The 24,973-nt window shown below is 36.0% G+C and overlaps 1 protein-coding gene across 2 annotated transcripts in view; it reads right to left on the bottom strand.

Annotated features, from left to right (window-relative positions):
• ZNF292 (zinc finger protein 292) overlaps nt 1-23,766 on the bottom strand; it is a 32,032-nt gene extending 8,266 nt beyond the window's left edge. The window contains exons 1-7 of one of the 2 annotated variants that reach the window (XM_039343077.1): nt 23,567-23,766; nt 15,616-15,770; nt 15,400-15,478; nt 14,699-14,834; nt 7,219-7,421; nt 5,043-5,179; nt 1,189-1,330 (exon numbers count right to left, since the gene is read on the bottom strand). In XM_039343077.1, the coding sequence (XP_039199011.1) occupies nt 1,189-1,330; nt 5,043-5,179; nt 7,219-7,421; nt 14,699-14,834; nt 15,400-15,478; nt 15,616-15,770; nt 23,567-23,734 (1,020 nt within the window). In that variant the 5' untranslated portion in view covers nt 23,735-23,766. Of the gene's footprint in view, nt 1-1,188; nt 1,331-5,042; nt 5,180-7,218; nt 7,422-14,698; nt 14,835-15,399; nt 15,479-15,615; nt 15,771-19,334; nt 19,352-23,566 lie in introns of those variants that run through there. The other variant, XM_039343078.1, reaches the window with a different exon arrangement.
• Nucleotides 23,767-24,973: the final 1,207 nt, after the last annotated feature.

The following is a 24,973-nucleotide window of genomic DNA, read 5'->3' as shown; positions in this document are numbered from 1 at the left end:
CTCATTCTAAGAAATACCCTTAATTTTTATGTAAAACATTAACTTTATTATAACAAATATGCATTTCAGCAAGGTCTTTGATTTATCAACAATATTCCATTCATGCAGTACATCACTAAGAAGAAATGCCAACTTTTTGAGTCGGTACAGTCAATAATAATTGATTAAGGTAAATTCCACTCTTGAAACCTATTCACCTCAAAAGGTTGCTATTTGGGGAAAACAGAAGAAGATATGTTGGATAGGTTTGGTGTCCTGAGTTATTTGTAAAAATAATAAAGGCAGGATACACATAAACAAATAGAGAAATAAATTGTGTCCAGAGAAGTACAAGGAGAAATATATTTATGCGACAGAAGATTGCTACTGAAATATGCCCAATGGAATGGGCATATTGAATTTTAGTCACTTGGGTAAATTATCTAAATATGGGTAAAAATGGTTTTTCTTTGGGCTCATTATCCATCACAACAGGGACATTTAAACTGACTTAAAGATTGCCATCTTTACTAAAATAGATTTGAAAATCTCCCAAATTATTCCTATTAAGATGAAAATTGATGAAATTACCAATAGTTAATTGATCATTCAAAGATCATTTAAATGGTATTGTTTTTATAACAGATAGTCACTCAATTCAGTGACTATTTAGAATTATAATGGAAGTTATTTGTGACTGGTCTGATAAGACTTTTTGATAAATAGTTTCGATAATGAAGGAAAAGGTTTGGGCAGCATTGGTTTAAGCAAACATGAGGTTTAACACCGGCATTCCATCTCCGAGTCCACTTCTTAATTTCCTGAAACAGTAAGTTAACAAGTACATTTTCCACCAATGAAATATTGAAATCTATGGATTGTGGAAGTTTTCAGAAAAAAAGTAATAAAACAGCCACATAGAAGACAATGATCAAATTTGCTTTTTCAACAAAAGAGACAACTGGTATATATATCTGAAGCTGTCCAGAGGTCCCTAGCTATAGCTTCTATCTAATTGCTAAAATAATTTATTTTAAGAATTTTATCTTAAGAGACCTTAATACATTAAAAGAAACTAACATCTTCCTATCTGATAAGGCCTTCTTATCTAACTTCATGTGGGATCTTAACATTCAATGTGATTTCAATTTGCAGATTTTATTTTTAATTTCATACTGTGATAAAAATAATTATCTTACACATATCTACCTCAGAATTTATTACTTTAATCAGGAAGAAAATGTGGTACACAGTCTTTGTTAATACAGATAGTTGACGGCACCTCTCCAAATATATTTGTACAGAAGGTTCTACCCTTTGCTGTAGTTTACTCCAGAAAAGAGTCAGTTCCCTGAAAAAGAATTTTATCAAAATATTAATACTGAAATAACATAGAATTAGTTTATCAAATTAACTTTCAATTGCAAGGAAGAGAGGGGTACTAGAGGAATGCCATAGTACTATTACATGCTATTATTTATTACCATTAAATACCACTTTTTTCTTCAGAAAAATACATTTATTCTTTAAAATCATATCCAACACATAGGATATCTAATGTCTATAGGCTCCTTTGTCTGGTCACCAGTTAGATAGCTGAGCCATTCATGCCTTGTATTGGGGGACTTTAACCTCCCTGCAATTGAGCCATCTCTAATAGAGTCCAATTTAGGGTCTCCATAAATTGGACTCTATTAATAACGGCCTTGTCCAAGGTAATCTTGGCTCCAACATATATAGGCAGTCAAGTTAGAACTTGTCTCCACCTTAAAACATTTATTATGTGAGCTGAATGTGAGGAGTACTACCATCTTTTCTTGCCAGTCAGTTGCATTCTGATCCAAATGCAACTGACTGCCACCCATTTCACATGCAGGACTGAACATATTCAGATGGTTCACCCAGGTCTTTATAGAACTGTCTGGTTTCCAGCAGTACGTGGTGATTTTTCTGACAATCTCTCAGGCAAATTAGTTGAGAATCTGTTCTGTAACAAGCAAGAGGCAGCACTTAGGCTACGGGTGTCAAACTCACTATGTCACGTGACGTGTCGCAACATATCGCAACTTTTCCCCCATTGCTGGCAACGGGGTGGGCGCAGTTTTGGCGTGACGCACCCAGCCCGTGGGCTGACACCCCTGACTTAGGCTTTGGATGAAATTACTCCCCCAAATGGCCTTTCTCTACTGGCCAATCCCAGAGGGCTCCTTTGTTCTCAGAAGATCTCTGGAAGATGAAGCAATAGAAACAGTGCTTGAAGTACAAATGGACAATAACCAAGAGGGAATCTCACTGAACACAGGTACATGGCCAGTTCTGGCTTATTCCAGCAATAAAGTTGGTAAATTGTGATTCAGCAGCTCTTTTGCAGGTGGTTAACTCTCTTTAGTGTTAACAGCTGCACAGCAGTTACTACTGAGCCTCTGTGATTAGTTAGCACATTTTGCTTGTATTCACTTGAATCTGGAGTCCACTTGGGTGAGGCCTTTGTAATGACTGGGGCATTGTCCTGTGCCATTATCTAGGATTCTTTCTGGCATGTAATTTTCTAAAAAGTGGGTATAGTGCCCTTTCAGTTATCTAAGTACCTGTCCTTTGGGCAGCTGAAAGGAAGGATAGTTTCTAAGATCTGGGAAGCTGTGAATTCCTCACTGGGGAGGGGGCAAGGCCAGCAGCCCTTAAAGGTATACTGGTATGTCCTTCCTCAACAGGCCCTCCTTAGACTTGAAGATATAAGGAGACTACTGCTTGATTTCCAGTCTTCTCTTTTTTTCAGAGATTATTGAGGCAATTATTCAGGGCCAATTACAGAGTGACTTAAACTAAATTTATTACCTAGTTCAGACCCAGGTATGAGGCAGACACATTCTTGGTGGATCATCTTCGTCAAAGATCTGGACAGGGGTACTATACTTGTCCTGGTCACTTTGCATCTCCAAACCACCCTTACTAGTGTTGACAATGGCATTCTTCTGGACCTTCTAAAGGAGTTGATTCTTTTTTTTTTAGTGGTTTCACTCCTTTCTTGGTGAAAGGTTCCAGTTAGAGGAATAGAGTTTAGCAAGTTGGTTGATCTCTGATGGAATGCTGCAAGAATTAGTTCTCTCCCTTCTATTATTTAGTATCTATATTAAGTCTCTGGGGAGGTTATTTGGCAATTTGGGGTCTGGTATCATTAGCATATTGATGATATTCAATTTTACCTGAAGACCCCTTGCAGCACTACAGTTGCTGTTGAAATCTCTCCTGAAGATTGTGAGAGTCTGAATGGGATAGAATAGACTAAAATTCAACTCCAGCAAGACAATGTTACTGTTTGTACACTAGGGCTCTCCTAGTGTGTGGTCCCAGTAATGATGCTGGGCAAGGTTGCATTATTCTAAAGAAGTAATAGATACTTCAGATGAGCAGACTGCAGCCTTATCTAGGACATGAAAACTTCGTTATGATGGCTCATGCTCTCTTCACTGCCACCTTAGACTGCTGTAATGCATTCTACATGGTACGTCTTTAAAGACCGTGGGAAGTTTTAATTGCCAGAAAATGCAAATGCCTAATTACTCATTGGCAATATTTGGTAAGATAACATTATGTCTTGAAGGCCCTGCATTGGCTCCATCTTAATTTCTCAGTGCAATTTAAGTTAATGGTATTAATTTACACAGTTTTTATTTAACTTGGCCTCAGGTTATCTGTAGGATCACATCTCTCCACTGGAGTTATCCTAACCAATTTTATTGTGCCAGGAGAAGCAGTTGCTTGTTCTCCACTTCTGGGGTCAAAACTCAGAATAATTATTTTTCTGTAATAGATCTGGTCCTCCGGAATGATTTCTCATTAGAATTCAATTTGGTTCAGACATGAAGAAGCACAAGACAGAACTCTACTGAAGGCCTTTGGGGTAAATGCCACTTAATGACTATTAGTGGGTTTAGGCATATTTTTTGTACTGCTATATATTTTGTGTTTTATTCTCACTGTAGATCAGGGGTCCCCAACCCCCGGTCCGTGGACCGATACCAGGCCGCGGTATGCCAGCAACAGGTCTGCACAAATAAGCAAAGCCCCATCCATGGGATGCAGGCAGCACACAAAATCACGCACTCTCCAGTCCATGGAAAAACCTTTCTCCATGGAACCAGTCCCTAGTGCCCAAAAGATTGGAGACCTCTGCTGTAGATCATTGAAGTGTTTGTTCAGATTGAAAGAATTTTTCTGCAGGCATTCTACTACTCATTAACAGAAGAATGAATTCCAGGGTCAACTTATTGGCATATCAATTTAATAAATAAATAACATCAATAAATGAAACACCTTGTGCCATCTGGCAGAAAAACGCAATCCCTTAAAACGAAGAATACCCCTCTGTGAAATTATGGTGCTCTTTGCTCTAAATTACTAAAGATGACCGTGAGGAAAAAACTTAATTTTTGTGTTTTTTAAGGGGATGAAATATTGTTCATCTAAATTCTTCCAGAGGCTGGAGTTGAGTTAAAAAATAAAGAAAGCCATAAATCATATTTCAGAACTACCGTTCAAGCATTTATTTTTGTCATGCTTTTCAGTGCATAAAACATCCTGAAATGTTAAATAAATCAGCCTTTTCAAAACTAACTTATTATTTTTAAATACTGAAAGTAAATTTTCTGATGTTACCCTAGAAGAAATGGAAATTTCAATGTTAACTGTATTCTAACATAAGTTTATGTTTATTTAAAAAGCCTGCTTATTACCAGCAAATGCTCCATAAAAATATACTGGAACAAGAAGATTTCATAACCACACAAAAAGATGCCATAAAATGCAGACAGGATTTAAAATATTATGTCTGCAACTTGTATTAATAGAACATTAAATTTTTAATGAAAAATAGACAGCGAGAAACTGATGTTTTGAAGACTTTAAAACTAATGTTGCTATGTAATAATCAATATGCTACATGACCTTTAATTTAAAAAAAAATAACTTCAAGTGCATTAGTTATCTGGTGATAAAAACCTTTATTTTACTGCTAAATGAGACATATGCTGATCAAAACAGAGATCAAATAAACTGGAACCTACCACGCACAATACATCTCTCCTTGCTGTAGCTGCCGAGATAAGAATGCTGCACACAAAATCAGAGCACTCTTTTCATCTCCTTCTGATTCTAGATTACAGATCATTTCTAAAGCATCTTTACAGTCTATATCTGCAATCTGTAGGACGAGACAAATCATCAACAATAAAATGTTTATTTTCAAATGAACGATAATTTGATAGTAACATTTCAAAATGCTGGAAACTTTCAAAAATAAAGGGGTTGGATCTTAACAACTAAAATTAAAAGCTAATTGAATTATCTTCCTACTACACATTTATTAATTCTCCTTTTCTCCCACATTAATATTTTTCATTTCTAATAACCTTAGAATGTTCGTGAGGCAACTGTCAAGCCTTTCAAAGTGCACATGAAACCTTGGTGTTTCAGATTATGTGCCTATGTTTGAAGTAAAACCAGATTTATTTTTCAAAAATAAAACGAATTCTTATATATTAAATTTATTACCCAAACTGTTATTCTATGCATATTGTGAAAGAAGGAGAGAAAGAGAGAGAATATGCTTTCAAGTCAGTTTTGACTCCTAGTGACCGCCAGGAGTATTTTCTTAGCAAGGTATTTTGCAAAGGTGGTTTGCTATTGCCTGCTTCCTAGGACTGAGAATGTGTGACTGCCCAGAACTGTTCTTGTTGGGAATATTAGGACTTAATTATGGAAAAGAGAATGAATATTTAATATTACATGTATTGACAGCTGCGAGAATAGCATTTGCCCAATTCTGGAAAAATGAAAATTTACCATCTGACCAGATTATAATTACAAAAATTTTAGAATGTGCAGAAATGGACAGATTAACTTTAGAGATTAAAGAGAAAGAAGACTCAGTTTATTTTAAAACATGGGAAAATTTTTATCAATGATTAGCAACATGATCTAGCGAGAAAGGATTGTCAACTTTAATAGGATGAATGATATCTACTGACTAGCTATTATTTTTATGATTATTGCTATTGTTATTGATTATAGTTATTTACCATTACATTAATTACTATTATTTAATATTTGTATCCGGACGACAGTCTGCTTGCTAAAGCGTGGAATTATTGTTGGGGGCAACACCATTTTTGTACCTACCCTCACCCCAATCCCACTCCCGAACCCTACCCAATACCATATTGATCCCATCCTTTCCTTATCCTTGTAAAACCTAATAAAATATTTATATATAAAAAAGAGAAAGTGTGACTGGTCCTAGGTCACCCATGTGACTTTGCACCTAAGGCGGCAATAGAATTCAGTCTCCCACTTTCTACACTTTGCACCTAGTGCAATAGCTACCTCAATTACTTCATATCTCAAGTACTTCTGCAGAAAACCGTACCCAGAATTATCATTTATTACTTCAGTATTTTTAAAAAATCAGTAGAAATAGTCTTTCACTTATGACTGTTTGCTTAGCATGATTCAAAGTTATGACAGCCTTGGCTAAGTGACCTATGACTTGTACTCACACTTACAACTATCGCACATCCCGATGGTCATTTGCAATTTGGCCTCTTGGCATTGGGCTCACGTTTAAGGCTAGTTACAGTACCCTGTGGTTAGATGATCACAATTTGCAATCTATTTTGCCCATTTCCACAAAAAAATATCCATTGGTATAACTGGATTTAATAATCACATGATTTGCTTAATGACTGCAGTAAAAATTTTCATAAAAGTGGGTCCAACTCAACTTGTAACTCCAATGGCTTACGACAGAAATTCCGGTCACAACTGTAGTAACAACTTGGGAAAGCTGGATACACTTAACAACCACGATTTGCTGCAGTGGTTCCCTTAACAACCAACATAAACATTGTTGCACAACTGGGTTCAACTGAGATGACTTATGACAGAAATTCTGATCCCAACTGTAGTGAAACACTGTTGCTAATCAATTGCAAAAGAAAGGCAAGAAATTGGAAGACTAGTTCCTGCAAACCACAATTTTGCCTTATATAGGTAGCCCTTGTTTAGCAACTACTATTGGGGCTGACAACTTGGTCATTAAGCAAAACGGTCACTAAGTGAAACTGTGACTGTACTTATGGTCTTATTTCAGTTTCTTTCATAATTTTCAGATCACGTTTCCCAATGCTTTCCCCTTTAGAGAAAGGAATTTTGTTTTGAGAAACAGACATAAAATATACTCACCTCTTGCATTAGTTTTTCATTTGGTGATCCAGAACAAAGACAGACTAGATAGGTTTGTTTAAAATTGCCTTGGCTGCCGATTTCTGGATGGTTTGAGCATAGTTTTGCTAAGGCTGTTGCTTGAGATAATTGCTTTGTTTTCATCAAATGCTTAATACGCATATCCAGCAGCACCGGGCCTTCGAAGGCTAAAAATTTATTCACTGAAAGACAGACCATTGCAGGCAATATTATTTCCCCGTATAATTAGCATATCAAATCTGCATAACACTGTTAACATTCAATATAAATATCGTTAGAAAAATTGTAATTATAGAAAGACCAATAAACCAAATGCCTGGACAAGGTGCAGTAAATTTAGTTCTAACAATAAAGGGCAAGAATCTCAGTTCTTCAATGTCACGATCAACTTCATTGTAGTGTTATATAAAATCTTCCCAGTGCTTTCGTTTCCCTCCCTTCTTTGCCTGTATTCACCTGCATTAACTGCCCCAGTGTAGCATATCTTATCAAATACTTCAATTTACCCAAGGCATCTCTTTACTTTCTCTCCCACAACTGTCACTGTCACCAAGATAATATTCAAACCTGAACCCACATCCCCTCACCACGAGCCAACCACATTTCAAACCATATCCAAATACACATGCTTTGGACATTAACCACCTGAAAAAAAATATTTTTAGATTATTTTCATTATGGGTTCAAGCCTCCCTGAGGAAATACTAAAATCACTGTAGTTTAGGAAATACTGAGCTACTATGACATTGTGCAGAAATTAGCGAATGAATGGGCTAGTTTAAGATTATTTTTCTTTGTGATATCATAAATCAGTAAATTTATGTGTAAAAAGTTGTAGAAATTGGGTCTTCGGGGGAAGAATAAATGAGAAACCGAAGAAACCAGATGGTTTATTCATAGCTATGACTCATCTATAAATATAAAACTATTGTACACAATAAACGAACAAAACTATACCGCCAAGACTAGTTTTAATTAATAATAAAATCAATTGCACCACAGACTTTCCCTAGCCTGGCTGGATTAAGATATCTTATAATATGGAAACTGATACTCCGACAGGTAAACCCATTCCTTTAATTACTTTAGCAAGATGATGAAATTAGATAAATGAGATAGATACTGGGGTCATTCAGCTAAACGGATACTGTAATGAACTCCCGGCCTGCACCCAAATCTATTCCAAAACATGGAGAATATTTTAAATGGGGTTGAAGGGGCTGCTGTCAGAAAGAATGTTAAGAAACTCTAGATTTAGCCCTTATCCAGCTTAATATTACAACTAGAAAATAATCCATTATTATTTAGTAGAGGAAGAAAAGACATGATATAATTAATAAATCTAATGATAACTAAACTGATAAAAACATGATTTGCAAAGATTCTTACAAAAAGAAAAATACCTATAATTCTTTTAAGATGGGTGGTCTTATGACTTATTTAACTAAATAAGATAAACATTTTTAAATATTAGAAATAGTCACTGTACTATTCAGTCACTAACAGTCACTGTAATGTAAAGCAAACTGCAAAAATATTTAATAGAAGTGAAAATGTTTATATGAACTTTAGATGTAGGAAGATTAAAATGTACTGTTTAGATATTAGAAAGATTAAAATTTGACTGTTAACACAAAATGATAATAAAAGGTTCAAAACCATCATGATTCAGTTCTATGGGTGAAATATATGTTTAGTGTTAAAAAAGCTCACCTCTTAGGCTCTAGTTATGAACTCTAGCCATAAAAATATTTCTTAATCAATTGTTAAAATGTTATATTACACAACATTTTGTAATACAAAATTTGTATACTGGGACAACGTATAATAAATTTAAGAAAAACATTCCAGCAAAAGGCAACCATTACTAAAACAATTAGCAATACTCATCTTAGAACTATACTCAAGCAATGAGCTATATCCTTCTATATCAAAACAAAATGGAGAAACCAACAGGATTTTGATAATATGTAGTAGACAATAAATATCATAGGAAAGCTACTCCAGTTATTTATTTATTTAAAAAACCCCTTTCCTTTGATGTCACAATCAACTGCATGTAGATAATGGCTTCCACTCATCACCTAAAATTGAGACAAATTGTCTGCAAAAATTTGGTCCCAAGCTTTTTTAGATCTTCAACATAAGAATTACCACAAAAGCAAACAAGCAGCTAAGTCCAGGTATCCAAATGAATGTTGTAAGACTCCAGTTGATATTCTGATTACAATCTTGACTACTGCTTCTTTAAGGCAGCCCTGTGTATAATAGCTCTGGAGGTATATAATTATTTGGGTTTATAAACTTCTGAAAAGTGAAACTATATTTGACAATGATGGATGAATCAGATCCGTTAAGAAACACAAATAAATAATCAATATTTTTGATTAAAATGTTTTTTTGTTCAATAGCCTATAGAATTCACTATAACAAAAAAAAAATGTTTTATAAAGGAAAAATGTCTCTGGGTAAGATTTAGTCCACAAAAACAGTTTATCAGTTTGTTATAAAGTGGAAATATATATCTAAATAAAAAGTGAAATAGTTGAATAAATTGAATAAATAAATGGAAATTATGTCAGAAATAGTTTATAATAATCATACTCTATTCTGATGCTCATGGCTCAAAAATGCTTGAACCAAAAATAAATATTCACTTTATATCTTTAAACTTACAACTTGAGATCTTTTAAATTAGTTTTACTAAAAAAAATAACACTAAGCTATGTCTTTATATCAGAAAGCTGAATCCATTAAAAAAAATTTTGGAAATTCATGTAACCACAATCTAAATTAAAGAACATGCATGCCTATTTTAGATTTCTTATTAGTAATAAACATGTCTTTGAAATCTGGAATCATATTAATTAGAAAGGTTGATTTTGTATAATGTTTCCTAAAGCCTGATTCACAAAATCAAAGTTATTTGCCAACTGATGCTAAAAAATAACACAATATTAAAATCCCATCAAACAATTGTGAGAAGTGGTAGCAGCAATGAATGCATCAATTTTAATTGTTAATATTTAAATATGAATAAATATAAAAAGATTCTACTTTTGGGTTTTCCATAAATTTTAAAAGTGGGAAGAGGTGCTAAGTATAAAAGTTTAATGTCTCTATATATTTTTAGTTAACCAAAATGCTAAATTTGCTTAACATTTATTGTTTAACATTCATAGTCTTTTCATCTTCAAATGATTTGGTAACATATTAAATTTGCTATTTTTTAGACGTGTTCTTCCACCCACAGGAACTAATAATCCTTTAAACCACAATGTTTTCCATTTCAGGTTGTTTCTCTTGTGTTAACACTCTGTTATAATTGAAATAAGATACAAAAGGACCTTGAGAATTTTAAAATGTATTATCTAACTTATAAACAGGAACTGTTAAATCACGTCAATGTTAAGAAATATTTAGAAGGTTTAATGTCAAGATTTATTTTTCATTTCCCAAATATGGGGCAATATTTAATCTCATGGAATTTTAACTTGTACCCAAAGAATACCTACCTACCTACCTTACTTTTATTATTTTTACAAATACCTCAGTGTGGTGAACATATAGTATGGTGAACATCTATAGAGAGACGACCGAGAGCATCCTGTCATATTGCATTACAGTCTGATTTGGAAGCATCACTGCTTCAGACAGGAAGGCGGTGCAGAGAGTGGTGAGGATGGTAGAAAAGATTATTGGCAGTTCACTCCCTTCTATCCAGAACATAGCACATAAGCAATGCTTGAGCAGGGTCCGCAGGATTGTCTGGGACACTACACACTCTCTTTACCACCTGTTTTCCCTATAACCTTCTGGGAGGAGGCTTTGTGGTATCCGAAGCAGAACATCCAGACTCAGTCAGTTTTGTTCTATACAGTTATCAACTTGTGAACTCTCAAGCTTCCTTTTTCCACTAGGTATTCAAGATGGACAGTGATTAATATTTATATGTATTTATACATAAGGGTGTAGGTATATACATATGCTGTATATAGCATGTTTATATGTGTGCTATGTATGTGCACACTTTTGAGAGCAGGCAATAAAATTTCATTTTTAATGTGTGCCAGTGTGCCCACGGTAAAAAATGACAATAAAGGTTAACTTATCTTATATCCAACACACTTTCCTCCTCCTATTTTCCCTACAACAACCCTATGAGATGAGTTGGGCTAAGAGTGAGTGACTGGCCCAAGATGGCTTTCATGGCTAACGTAGGACTAGAACTCACTGTCACCGGCTTTATAGCCTGATACTTAAAACCACCAGTCCACGAGTCATAAAAGAGCCAAGGTTGCCTACCCCTGCACTAGACCAATCTTTAAATGGATGTAATTTTTATTACAATTCTATTACTAAAAGGAATTCCTTTAAAATACCTCAAAAATTAGGCAAACCATAATAGTTTGCTATATGTTGTAAACGTAACAGCTTGTGAATAGTGCTACTGACAAGCATAATTAAAGGCACCTAATGACCATGGGATTCAGTTAACAACGGCAACTGGAACTGCAGGATTTACTTTATGACTGCATCACTGAGTGATAGAAATTCCAGTCTCAATTGCCATCGTAAGTCAAGGACTACTTATACCTTACGGGTAGGAGCGGTAGCTGTCTTCAAGTCTCTACAGTGCTTGTTTAATTTTTTAAAGTTCTACTACTATTCAGAAGGAGTAGCTGTAATTTTAAAAAAGGGATGTTTAAAAAAAGGAGAGTTTGTTTAGCTATAGTATCTGATTCTACAATAATCTACCAGATTTTTTTTAAAAAAGACTACCGAAATAAAAAAAATGAAAACTGTGCAACTTTTTAAAAATCTCTATTTTAACATCAAAAGTGATTGACTCGAAATAGCAAAAAAAAAAAAAGGAAAGAAAGAGAGAGAGAGAGAGAGAGAGAGAGAGAGAGAGAGAGAGAGAGAGAGAGAGAGAGAGAGAGAGAATATTATATGAACGCTGAACAGCTCCCCTGGGTTGAATTCAGGAAAAGTTTTCATTTTTAACTGAAAGTTAAAGGTGCCTATCAGTTGGCTAAAGAAAAGCCTTTTGTACTAATTTATTTTACAAGTTAAATCTCTGCCTGAGTAATCATCGGACATTATTAAATGTAGAAGGGTTTATGTTCAGGTCCATAAAATTTCAGTTTTCACAAGGACATGTTCCCAGATGGGAGCAATTGGAACTTGGGCAATGTTTTAATTGGAATGCAAGATATTTCTCCCATTTATGAAACGCATTTACAAGAACAGTTAAAAATCTGTTGATATTCCCATCAGTCAAAATATTTACTTTCAGATATTCCTATATCCCTGTATATCTGCAAAGTAGATTTAGACCTCTTCCTACAAAAAAAAATCATCATCATAAGCATCATTATAAGACTTTTCTTTAAAAATCTGATCATAAATAAAATTACATAATGAAATATTACATGATATTGCTGAATTTGCTACCTAACTTGGAGAAATTAGTATTTGGCTAAGAAGCCCGGATATAAAGCTCATACTGAATTCACCATATGAATTGAGGAGGAATTTCTACTTCCATGTACTAGTATTCTTGTCTTCTCTTACAAACTGTATAGTGCATCTTTTCATGAAAGCAGAGAAAAGAAATAATAAAATTCACAATAGAAAAAACAGCACAATCAGGCAATAAGTTCCAAACCAACAACAGCTGTATCTTCTACCTTCAATCAATAAGCTTCCAAAAATGAGTTCCTATTCCTATAATGGAACCTCTATTTAATTTTTTTTTGTCTCCATAAACTCTCCAGAACTTATTTGAGAATTACGAAGGAATGGATGGGGAAGGGGGGGGGGAATTACCAACTGACACCATTCCACCAGTGAATCAACTCAAATAAATCTAAGAACTTCCAACCATACTGTTCCAGCTTTAATAAGATTTTAAAATAATGACCATTTCACTATGAATAGACATATTATTAATATATATTAAAAAATTTCACTATAGTATCTTTTTATTTAGAAATTAGAAATAAACCTACAGTGCAAAGAAGCCCGTTTTCCAATGAAATAAAAATTTTAAAATTAAATTTTAGCAGATTTTAGGCCATTTACCGTTCAAATAAAAGTATTCAAATTACCTTCAGAAAATATCTATACTTCTTCATGTGCGTTATTTCTTTGCCTTCTTCAGTTTGGATAGTGGTGATCCAGCTTGCCTCTACAGGTAATTCTTGTCCATTCATTCAGTGGCGGTTTGAAGTTATGATGGCACTGAACAAAGGGACTTATAGCATTGCAGCACCCCGGGGCCCTATTATCAAATTTCAGATGCTTGGAAGCCTGCATGCACTTATGATTTTAAATGCCCTTCAATTCCCCCTATCTTCTTTTTTATGTCCTTTTTATTTTTATTTATTTTATTAAATTTGTTTGCCGCCTATCTCACCACAAGGTGACTTTTGGCTCCCGGCTTTCCACAGCCTGAGAGAAGTTGAAGTGGAGGTTAGTACAGCAGGGCAGGAGAAATGTGAGGTCCTGCTCTAGCAATGATGCAGTCCTGACCTAACATACACAACCAGAACTACCAGAACTGCTGTCACTAAGCAGGGTAATCAGTCACATGATGTTTTACCTAATGACTGCTAGGCAATCTAAACCCAATTGGGGTGCTTATTTTATCGTTGACTGACTGATTGATTGATATATTACCCATCTCACCTGGGGTGACATTAGGCAGCTTACAATAATTAAAACACTAGTGACATTAAATTGGTTAAAACTGACAAAAATGGAGAGGAAGGGAGCAAGACTATTAAATGTGGACTACCTAACTGGTAAGGTATTTATAAAATAATAATAACAGAGAATGTTTCTCTTATTTCAGGAATAACTGAAATATGTGTAATATCTAAGTGCTTTGCTTAGTAACGAGCATCGTAAATTTCACATCGTGCATATTAAAAACAACCATAAAAATTATTACTGAAGTTTCATGCAACCTATCTTTAGGGTGGGGAGGCATTTATGATTGGGAATTCCAGGGGAAGGGGGAGAATCTCTTAATAATATGAACACTCAATCTTCATATGTGAACAACTATGCAGCCAAGAAATATTTGGGTTTATGCTACTGTAATAATAATGGACGTGCTGTCTCCTTTCACATTATAAATCCAAAATAATTCATTATAAGAGTAGTTCTGGATAAGGTATTCTTTCTTGTAAATATTCTTCAGTCTGATTTTAGGATTCTTTTGGTATACTATATATGTTTCTTTATATGCAATTGCAGCCTATCATCATATATGACGATTTCTGCAAGCTAACTCAAGAAAAATAACTAGTTTGAATTGGTGAATGAAAAACTTAGGAGATACAATATCTTCAAAATTTGTAATACAAAAATATTACAAGGGCAGTATCCTTAAAAAAAAAAATTTGCCAAGAAAGCAGTAATTAATTTCCCCCCCAAACTATCATCTTACCCTCATCCCAATCCAGCAACTCTTGGGAAAGAATGCTGCGAAGAACTGGATTCTTCCATGCCCCATCCTCTTGGGCAAGAACAGATAAAATATGTAATTGACAGCTGCCATTTTGCATTAATTTTGTATGTGCCATCTGGAAAAAGGATAGCATTTGTTATAAAAAGTGACAGAAAATTATACTTGCTCCAGCATTTTTAATCCTCAAAATCCCAACGCTTTCACTAATTACCATGCTTAAGAACATAATGCAAACCTACAATTTTTTGCATCTTGACCTAAATCCAATGAAAACTTGTAAATAAAAATATGGAATTATCTAGTGATCTTGATATAAGAACATTGTAACATTTGTTTTCTGCCTTTATTATAATTATACAATATAAATACTGTCCTCGTCTAACATTCTATTCTCATCTTGAATATAGAAGGTTTTAATAAGAATTACAAGTAAGGGCGGTATGGAATTCTAGAATGTTAAGCAAAGTGCTAAACTACAAACAATGACAGGTTATTAAACCAAGCCAGAGCTTCCTTGTGTTACATTTAAATCATTTTTAAGTAAACAATGAAAATCATAATGATTTTTTAACAATGAAAACCAATAATCTTACATATATTATTAGTACTGTTGCAACAGCACACTTGAACTTTATTTTATGGAACTAATTTATATACTAGCTATGAAATAAGATACCTACTTGAATAAATGACTGAAATTCTTTCCATCGATTTTCAGGAAGTTCAAGAGGCAAGCAGAGCAAAAGTTCAGCATAGCTTCTGAAAAAGCAAATGGAATAATGTAAAGGTCAGCATTAAGTGCCCTTAATGCTGTTACTTTTTAAACTTAACAAATGTTAGCTTTAAAACAAATGAGAAAAAAACAATTATATACAACAAATATATAATATACTTACAGAGCTAAGCGTTCAAGCACAAAGGCTACATTTTCACACTCAGAGGTAAGGTCAGGTCTTGCTTTTATATATCCATGGATTGCCTGTGTATATACCTCCAACAAAGGCAAGGGATCCTCAGATGTCTTCCACTTTTCTGCATATTCAAGAAGGGTCTGTTTATAAAATAGAAATTTGAGTCATCATAAAAGCATAGGTTATAATTTGGAGAAATGGCATTTAGCATATCAACTATTGTTTTCTGAGCACACTGTCTACATTCTTAGAACTAATGCACCAATAAACAAGATTTTATTCCTTGAAATGTTCAATTTCCAGGTATGTGGAAACAGAACATTTAGATCCTGACCGATAGAATCAATATATTGCAGTACATGTAATGCAACACTATAAAAGCTACATCCCATTCCTCAATAGTTAGTTATTGCAATAGCTCCTATGAGACAATAATCATGCTACTAGCTTTTGGACATTGATTAGGCTGTATATGATATCTTGATTTTTAATTATGCTCAATATTAAGATACTGAAGGAGTGGATGCAACAAATAATTTCAGAAGACAAAAGAAATTTTCAGCTCTATAAAGGGTCATGTTTTTAACAGTAATGATAAAAACTATTTTAAAATGGCAGTATAGTGGCACTTGATTGAAACATGCAATAAAGTTTTCAAGAGTGCAGATTATATTATATACTAATGTAACAAGGAAGAACTTTTCAACATATGACAAGAGAACAAAAAAGATATCAGATAGATTTTTCTTTTAAGAAACAATCTACTTTGACAATGTATTCAATTGTGTTTTATTACACTTTCTGTAAGGGTTAGCACAAACTTGGATTCTTAAGTTTGAAATGAGACAAATTTATGAATCTGAAGGGAACTCAGACTGTTCTGTGCAAATTCTGGGGCATGAATGTGGAAACCCCCCCCCCAGAAATCCTGTCTCCTGTTATTTATCATGAAAAAAGTTGTCCTTTTAAAAAAAATCAGAAGAAGATGAAATTAGCGTTAGAGTATTGCAAGTTCTGTTATTTCATAAAATTCAAAGGTTTTTCCATAACACACCTTCCCAATCTGATTCTTAAAGCCTGCTCCTCTTTTCCTTTTCACCAGAACAGGACAGATGGATTTCTGTTAAGAGGTGATGACTATCACATTTCACAGAAGAGAAGAGATTTTTCAAACTGTTGGTACTTTGAATTATGATATTACAAAACATAATGTAGTTAAAGTTGAGGCAAAATGGATTCCATTATAAAGGATATCTGCATCAAGTTTCAGACACATTGACAAATTTCTGTACAAGAGGAAGAGATGGTAGCAACCCGTTGCTGACTGTAACTGACTCAGCTGTTGAGAACTGAGGACAGGGAAAAGTGTAATAAAAATCAACTAATTATCTTTTCCTTAAAAATATAGTCTTTACAATAAGCAGGTAGGTAAAACAATCAAAAAAACTTTCTTTTCCCCCATGTATGGGAAAAGGTAAACAGTACTGGAAGCAAATACTGCATCCAGTTTTGGTCACCACGATGTAAAAAAGATGTTGAGACTCTAGAAAGAGTACAGAGAAGAGCAACAAGGACGATTAGGGGACTGGAGGCGAAAACATATAAGGAACGGCTGCTGGAATTGGGTATGTCTAGTTTAATGAAGAGAAGGATGAGGGGGGACATGATAGCAGTGTTCCAATATCTCAGAGGCTGCCACAAAGAAGAGAGAGTCAAGCTATTCTCCAAAACGCCTGAAGGCAGGACAAGAAGCAACGGATGGAAACTAACCAAAGAGAGAAGCAACCTGGAACTAAGGAGAAACTTCCTGACAGAACAATTAATCGGTGGAACAACCTGCCTTCAGAAGCTGTGAATGTTCTAACACTGGAAGTTTTTAAGAAGAGACTGGACAGCCATTTGTCTGAAATGGTATAGGGTTTCCTGCCTGAGCATGGTTTAGACTAGATGACCTCCAAGGTCCCTTCCAACTTTATTATTATTATTATTATTATTATTATTATTATTATTATTATTATTATAGCTAAAATAGGATTCATTCTCAGGTTCTCATTTTTATTCCAGTCCCAGGTTGATGTGACTAGATAAAAAGTGGCAGTCAGAACACAAAGATTTTCACTTTGATTTAAGACCTCATCAGACCATATTTGGAAATAACAACACTCAATAGACAACTGGTATATATACTAGTATACACTGTGAAAAACTAGCTAGAATGTCAGGCTAAGCCTACTGAAATCCAGGGCCATTTGCTTTGGTCACAATCCTCACTAGTTGCCTTTGGGCTTCTCTCTCTTCTGCATAATTTACCTATGACTGTTGCCAGAATTAAAAGCTGATAAAGAGAGAATAGCATGCAGTTCCCTAAGCTCCTTGGAAAATGGCAAAATAAAGATGTCATATATAACATAGGCTCAACTTAAAACAGCTGGGATGGGGAGAGAGAAAAGACAGCACAACTATGGTATGAGACCTAACATAGTAAGTTTAAACCATCTTTCAAACTGAATGCATCTCCAATATGATTTCTATCTCTGTATCTGGGGTATGACTCAAGTCTGGAAACCAGTAATCAGTCTAAAACATGGTTTACAATTGCTGCTCTTTTAGCGTCCTCTTAAATTTTAAAAATTGGATAAAATCTTATATTCTGCAAGATATTGACCTCTTAAGAGTTTTTATTCTCTTTGTGATTTTAAGCCTATAAATAAAACTTAAGGGTATTATTAGGATCAGAACCATTTCTGACCCCTGTATAATATAAGCATTCTATGGAATTTTATTTGACAACCTAAAGAATAGAGGAAAAACTGAATCCATAGTTTATTATGGATATTAAACTTCGATATAAAACCTCTATTTGAAATCTGACTTATACAGCTATTTCATTATGAACAAAATCTAAGCTAAAAATCAAGCAATCTATAAATTACTACCAATTTTCAGCACAAAATATACATTGGATCCTGCAATTGAGCACAACATTTTATATGGCTATTAATCTAGGTGCAGTTCCTTTCTACATGTGTTGGGGGTGGAATTATGATACCCTCAGCTCTTTCCACTGCACAAAATCAGGATTCTCCTATTAAGCTAGTTAGCTAACTGGACAGAGTATCTTCAGATCCCTCTAAAACCTCTATTTTTGCCCTTATTTCACTTATGTCAACTTGAACAAAGGAATCTGTATGTGAATGCAATATTCAGAAATTGACTAGAAAGATGGTTGAATGCTTTTCTTTCCTTTTAACATTTATCACTGCCTAATAAATATGTCAAGGCCAGAACAAGACTGAGACATTTTTGAGTAGTAGGAGCTCCTTGATTCTCCTATATATAACAGGAAAAAAAAATAAACAATGTTCTTTTGTTTCAGTTACTTCTTTGTTGCCTAAATGTGAAGTCACAGGATATATTGGAAGAAGCCGATTTTCCTATATCCTGCCAATTCCCCTCTATTGTTGTTATTGTTACACAGTGAGAGAATGATTGTAATAATTTGAAGGAAGGCTTGTATGTAACTTAATGGCTTCTTTCCCTCACCAATTTGTTTTTAAGTTGCCTTAATCTAGCCTTAGTTTGGTTTTATACAAAATGGATTTTTGCTATAGCAGAAAGAAACTTTTATGCTTAAAAATGATGGGTTATTATGGGAATCAGACACCTCACTTCCTTGTAATTAGGATCTCTATTAAGTGACTTGCCTGTTTCCAGCAGTTTTCCTTTGCGCAAAATGGGCTTCTGCTGGAACAGAAAGAAAAATATAGGATCAAGAGAATAGTTCTCTTTGCTGCTGAACCCTCCCCCTGGTTGAATAAGTAATTTATTCAAGTTATTTGGCTCAATTTGTCTTTGTGGACTGAAACCTATGAAGTGAAACAACTGGTTGCATGTTAGGATATCCTTGGCTCAACCTATCATTAATTACCCTATCTTACATTCCAAGTTTAATTAAAGAAACAAAAACAAGGAAACAAGTTTGTACTGCGTTTACTCACATTGATTCTTTTAAAAGTGATGCCATAAGAAGCATACAAAATTAGAGAGCAAAAGTATCCCACTACAAGAGAGTAATTCCAACAGTAGCAACCAGACTGTATTATTAACCAGACAGTATTATTAAAAATGCTGTTTGTAAACTATTCCTGAATCTGGTCACTACTTTATAGGTAGATGGCATAATTACCCAACCAAATTTTTTGGAGGGTATTATTAGATCAGCGGTTCTCAACGTTTGTGTGACGGCGACCCCCGTCACACAAACGTTATGCGCATGCGCGGTGCCGCCCCCGGAGGGGAGAAAATGGCGGATCGCCGCCTTTGGCGACCCCCGAAAAATGGTCGATCGACCCCAAATGGGGTCGCGACCCATAGGTTGAGAACCGCGGTATTAGATGGTTGTCTAGATGTAGTAAAACTTTGATGATCTAAACAACTGAAATTACGACTGTCCATTTTAGAAATTTTCTAATTTCCTTTGACATTAGTAGTGTACTTTATATTGTTTTATTTAGCTCTGATGGTATTTGCTATTAATTAGAAAATGATCCTGATTACAAATAGTCCTCAACTTACAACAGTTCACTTAGCGACCATTCAAAGTTACAACAGCACTGAAAAAAGTGACTTATGACCACTTTTTCAGTTACTTTTGCAGCATCCCCATGATCATGTGATCAAAATTCAGATGCTAGGCAACTGCTTCATGTTTATGACAGTTGCAGTGTCTCCGGGTCATCTGATCACCTTTTGTGACCTTCTGACAAGTGAAATCAATGGGGAAGCCAGATTCACTTAACAACCGGGTTAGTAACTAATCAACTGCAGAGATTCACTTAACAGCTACGGCAAGAAAGGTTGTAAACTCACTTAACAAATGTCCCACTTAACAGAAATGTGGGGCTTAATTGTGGTTGTAAGTCGAGGACTACCTGTATTTGTTTTAAAGCTTTTGACTACCATTTTTATTACTATATCCTATTTGGGATTGCTATGTGGAACTATTGGTAGGCCTTATTGTTGAAAGACAATACAGAGATATGATGTGGGACTCAAGACAAAGAATAATCAGCTGGAAATAAATGTATAAAAGGCCAATTGTCACATGGCTTCAAGCAAGAACTCTGTACCTCTGAACCTGCTATTTTATGGTTACTTCATATACAGATATCTTTTACTGGAGTATTTAGCAATACCTAACCATGGTCAAATAACAAGAGACTAAGCCAGGGCTTTTCAACCTTTTCACCCATTGTACCACTTTTAGGATATAGCAACATCCGAGGACCACCCATCGCCTAGCAAGGTGTCAAAAACTTGATGACCAAAAAAAAAAAAAAAAAAAAGGAAAAAAGTGATAAAGTACAGGTAGTCCTTGACTTACAACAGTTCACTTAGTGACTGTTCGAAGTTACAATGGCACTGAAAAAAGTGCCCCCGAAGGCACAGCCGAGCAAGACACCTGCCTACCTGCCCGGCGGCGCTCTCATTCCCCTCCCCCGCTACCACTTTTCGAGGACGGTTGTGTACCACCTGCCAGGTGCCAATGTACCACAGGTGGTACCCGTACCACTGGTTGAAAAGCCCTGGACTAAGCGATATTTTGACTGACACCCACATGAAATTGAAAACATTGTTTTTAATATGAAATCCACAGGAGAAAGGAACTCTAGGTTAAGCAAAGTGACTTGAGGTTTAAAATACTATTCAATTTTATATATAAATGGCATTTTCATATATAAACGTCATTTTCTAATGATGCTTGCATTAATGATAGGAAATGGTGTATAAATTGATACTATGTCAAGAAGTTATTTAAGAAGTATACAAAATATAATTAAAGTAAAATTAAGATATATGCACAATAGCATATATATGCTATGTAAATCAATATTTAAATGATTAGGTGAAGTACACATTGTATCTGTGACTCCTTCATAATTTGGACTATTAAACCAGTGACTGAATAATTCTAAATATCAAACAATATAGGGTATTAAGACTAACGTCTATGTACAGGTTGAAGAAATTCCATTATTTTAGTAACGCACCCTGAAATGCTTAATGTAATTTACCACTGACCCCTTCTCACACTCCAAGAACCAACTGTTATGGCAGAAGCTTCATTATTATAATCTGCTTAATACTGCATTTTTGTGAAATTGAATTTGACTCATTGACTCCTCTAGAACAAAGTTTTATAATTCAAAACTTCTGATTTAGTTACATCAAATAAGCTACTAAAGAACTAAAGTTTTTCTTTCATCTTCCCAATTTTTCTAAGGTTGGGAAATATCAAGGTATTGGAAGTGGAGGTGAGCAAGTAAGCTTCTATTGTATAAACAAATATATTTGACATGTGAAATGATCCCATGTTACTATATCTCTTGATAGATACAGAAATCCTGTTTGATTTTCTATTCTTGCTTTAACCCAGTATTATCAACCCAAATGTCCAAATTTATACAACACAATCTGTTTCCATAAGCCCTGTCTTGCAGAAAACCTGCATATATATTATGTGAATTACAAAATATATAACTTATTTCAATTATTATTGAATTATTCAATGCAAATAAAGAAACATACTGCTTGTGTTGAAGTCCTGAATTTTGTTTTCCAGAAATAATACTACAACAATTAATCAATATAAAAATCATTGCTTCAAAAAGGCAATGACTTTTCCTCACTTTAAGGCACCACATGCTTTTACTAAGCTCTTTCCTGTTGATAGGTCCTCAATTCTAAAGATGAGCACTGTAATTAAAATTTAACTCCTAATTTGCCAATTTAATTATGCAAAGAACTATTTTTATTTCTTACAACCTTTTAAAGGTGATGAAAAGTTACAGTATATCATATTTTCAGCTCATAGATTCATGCCAACCTCAGGACAGATCTGGAAAATGTCCACCTGAATAACTGATAGACTTTAAATGAAAGTATTGTTCCTGAAGGTAATACAGCAGCAAGGTTAAATAAGTGATTCTAAATGTCTATGTTTATGTACGTTAGCATGTTACAAAAGAATTCAAGTACTCTTTAATATTATTTTTATATTTTGCCTCTTGGGAGATCTCTATAAACCGATTTAATACACAATGTAGTGAATCAGTCTTAATTACAGGATAAACCATACCCCATAAATATTTACCGTTGAACAGAACGTAATAAGCAACTAATAAAATAGCATGTAGGTGTACCTTTAAGACAATGTGAAGTGAAAGTGAGGCACATTCAGGCCACAATTCAAAAAGGAAGTAAGGTCACTTAATTTAGAAAGAACCAAGGACAGTTGGAGGCAACCCGCATCTAAGCTAGCAGAGCTTAAGAACTGTACCCGTTTTTTTTTTAATATCCCTAGCCAGAGCGGCTATGATGGGAGTCCCACTAAGACCCCCCCCCCATAACTATGGGATAGATGCATGCTTGGGTGCAGGCAAGGGAGCTGATGACTACGGCATGAAGTGTAGGCGACTCAGCTCTCGCCCTCTCGTTTGCGGCATACCCTTCCGAGGTAGAAACCCCCAGCCAGTCCCTCTCCCCTAGCCCCTCCCCAGGAACCAGCCACCCTTCCTCTGTCTTCTCCCGTCGCTCGGCCAAGGGGACACGGCGCTCTCCACCGTCACTAGACAAAGGCCCCTCCAGAGCCGAGGCGGCACCAACACAACAAAGGGGCCGAGTTTCGAGGAGAACGCGAGCACCCAAGGCGGCGGCGGTAGGGGGGGGGGCAGAGAGAGAGAGAGGGCTGTTCCGGGCCGCCAGAAGCTCCTCTCCGGCGCAGGGGGGCGGGACACCCGCCTGGAGACAGGTTCAGTGGGTGCTGGCGGCGCTCAGAGGCGCAAAGCGCGGCCCAGCTATTAACATCGCCCAACCTCTTCCCCCAAAGGGGCTTCCTTTCCTCCCCACCCCCCAAAGCGGCCAGGCCCATCCTGACCTGGCACAGCTGCTGACAGTATTCGGTGGCCGCTTCCACGGCCGGCTGGCTGCTTTCCCTCAGCCCCGTCTCCAGCTCCAGCAGCCTCTTCTTCAGGCTCGGAATATCCAGGAGGCCGCTCTCGCCGCCGACACTACCGCTGTCCTGCTCGGCCTCCTCGTCCGCCATCTTCGCACCCAGCTCCGTCGCGTACGCAGCCCCCCTCCCCCCCCTAATTCCTCCAGAACGGCCTACCTCCCCTCCCGCAAACCCCCCCCGTACGGGTCACGTGATTACACAATGCCACGTTCCGGGGAAGCGGTCACGTGAGGGATTAGGGAGGAGAGATCGAAGAGACAGTTCGCTCGCTTTTTTTTTTTTTTGCTGTTTCCCCCCCCACACACCAGGCGCTCCCTTTTCGCAGAGGGGCGGGGTCACACGTCCTAGCGCTGTCACGTGCGGAGTTGGCGCGTGCCGAATGGCACTGGCCGCCTCGTGACGTCTCTCGAGGACTTTTGGCGGCAGGAAAACAAAACGTTGATGGGGCGCTTCTCGGTTTCCTTTCGGTAGCGAAAACTGCTTTTTTTTGTAGGAGGAAAATGTTGAGTGCACTTGCAATCAAAAATAAGTGGAAAGAAATGGGGGCTGTTGTAAGCTAAAGCGTTCGTTTTAACGTGAATTTGCCCGCTTGAGATTTCCTGTTGGGGAGGCTACCCCGATATTGATTATCCTTCCACAATATTTGCGAGGTACTCCACTGCTGCAGCTGATCGAGGGACAAGTATAAGCCAGTGGAAAAGAGTTAAATTTATTTGTCATAAATTTATACACGGATTTCACATTTCACACAAAGACCTTTGATTTTCCTGCCACACGACTGGCAAATCAAGTGCCTAGAAACAAAACATCAGAAGCTTGGTGCAAAGTTCAGTGGCACAATGGAAGACACGGTTGCTGGTCAATGGTGATAGATCGGGAGGGGTTGAGAGGAATCTTTGAAGGACACTCACTAGTATCACCACTACTGTTCGTCATTGCGTTGATTCTTCTGTCAAGAATACTGAACAAGTCAGGCCATGGCTACCAAACATCGAGAACATCTGCCAGGCTATCCCACCTCTTTTATATGGAGATCTGAAGCTGTAAGGAAAAACATCATCTGGAATAGAATCCCTGCTTAACACTGTCCATACATACATCCAAGATTTTGGAATGGAATATGAATATACAAATGTGCCACTCTTATAGGAGAAAAATTGTGAAAACTGAAGGACTCGTGATGCCTTATTGAAAACATCAATCAAGTTTGGATGAAAAAAAAAATCACTTTTCCAAATTTCCATCCCTACCTGTACAAGTATAGCCCAAAGAAACTGCCAGGAGCCCTAGAGGTCAATTGACCTTTAAAATATTTCTGAGGCAAAAATC

Source organism: Crotalus tigris, unplaced genomic scaffold (assembly GCF_016545835.1).
Source record: "Crotalus tigris isolate CLP2741 ecotype Arizona unplaced genomic scaffold, ASM1654583v1 scf7180000017833.3397121, whole genome shotgun sequence".
NCBI lineage: Eukaryota > Metazoa > Chordata > Lepidosauria > Squamata > Viperidae > Crotalus > Crotalus tigris.
Note: the sequence above shows the minus strand (reverse complement) of the source record. Positions and strands in the feature narration are given on the sequence as shown.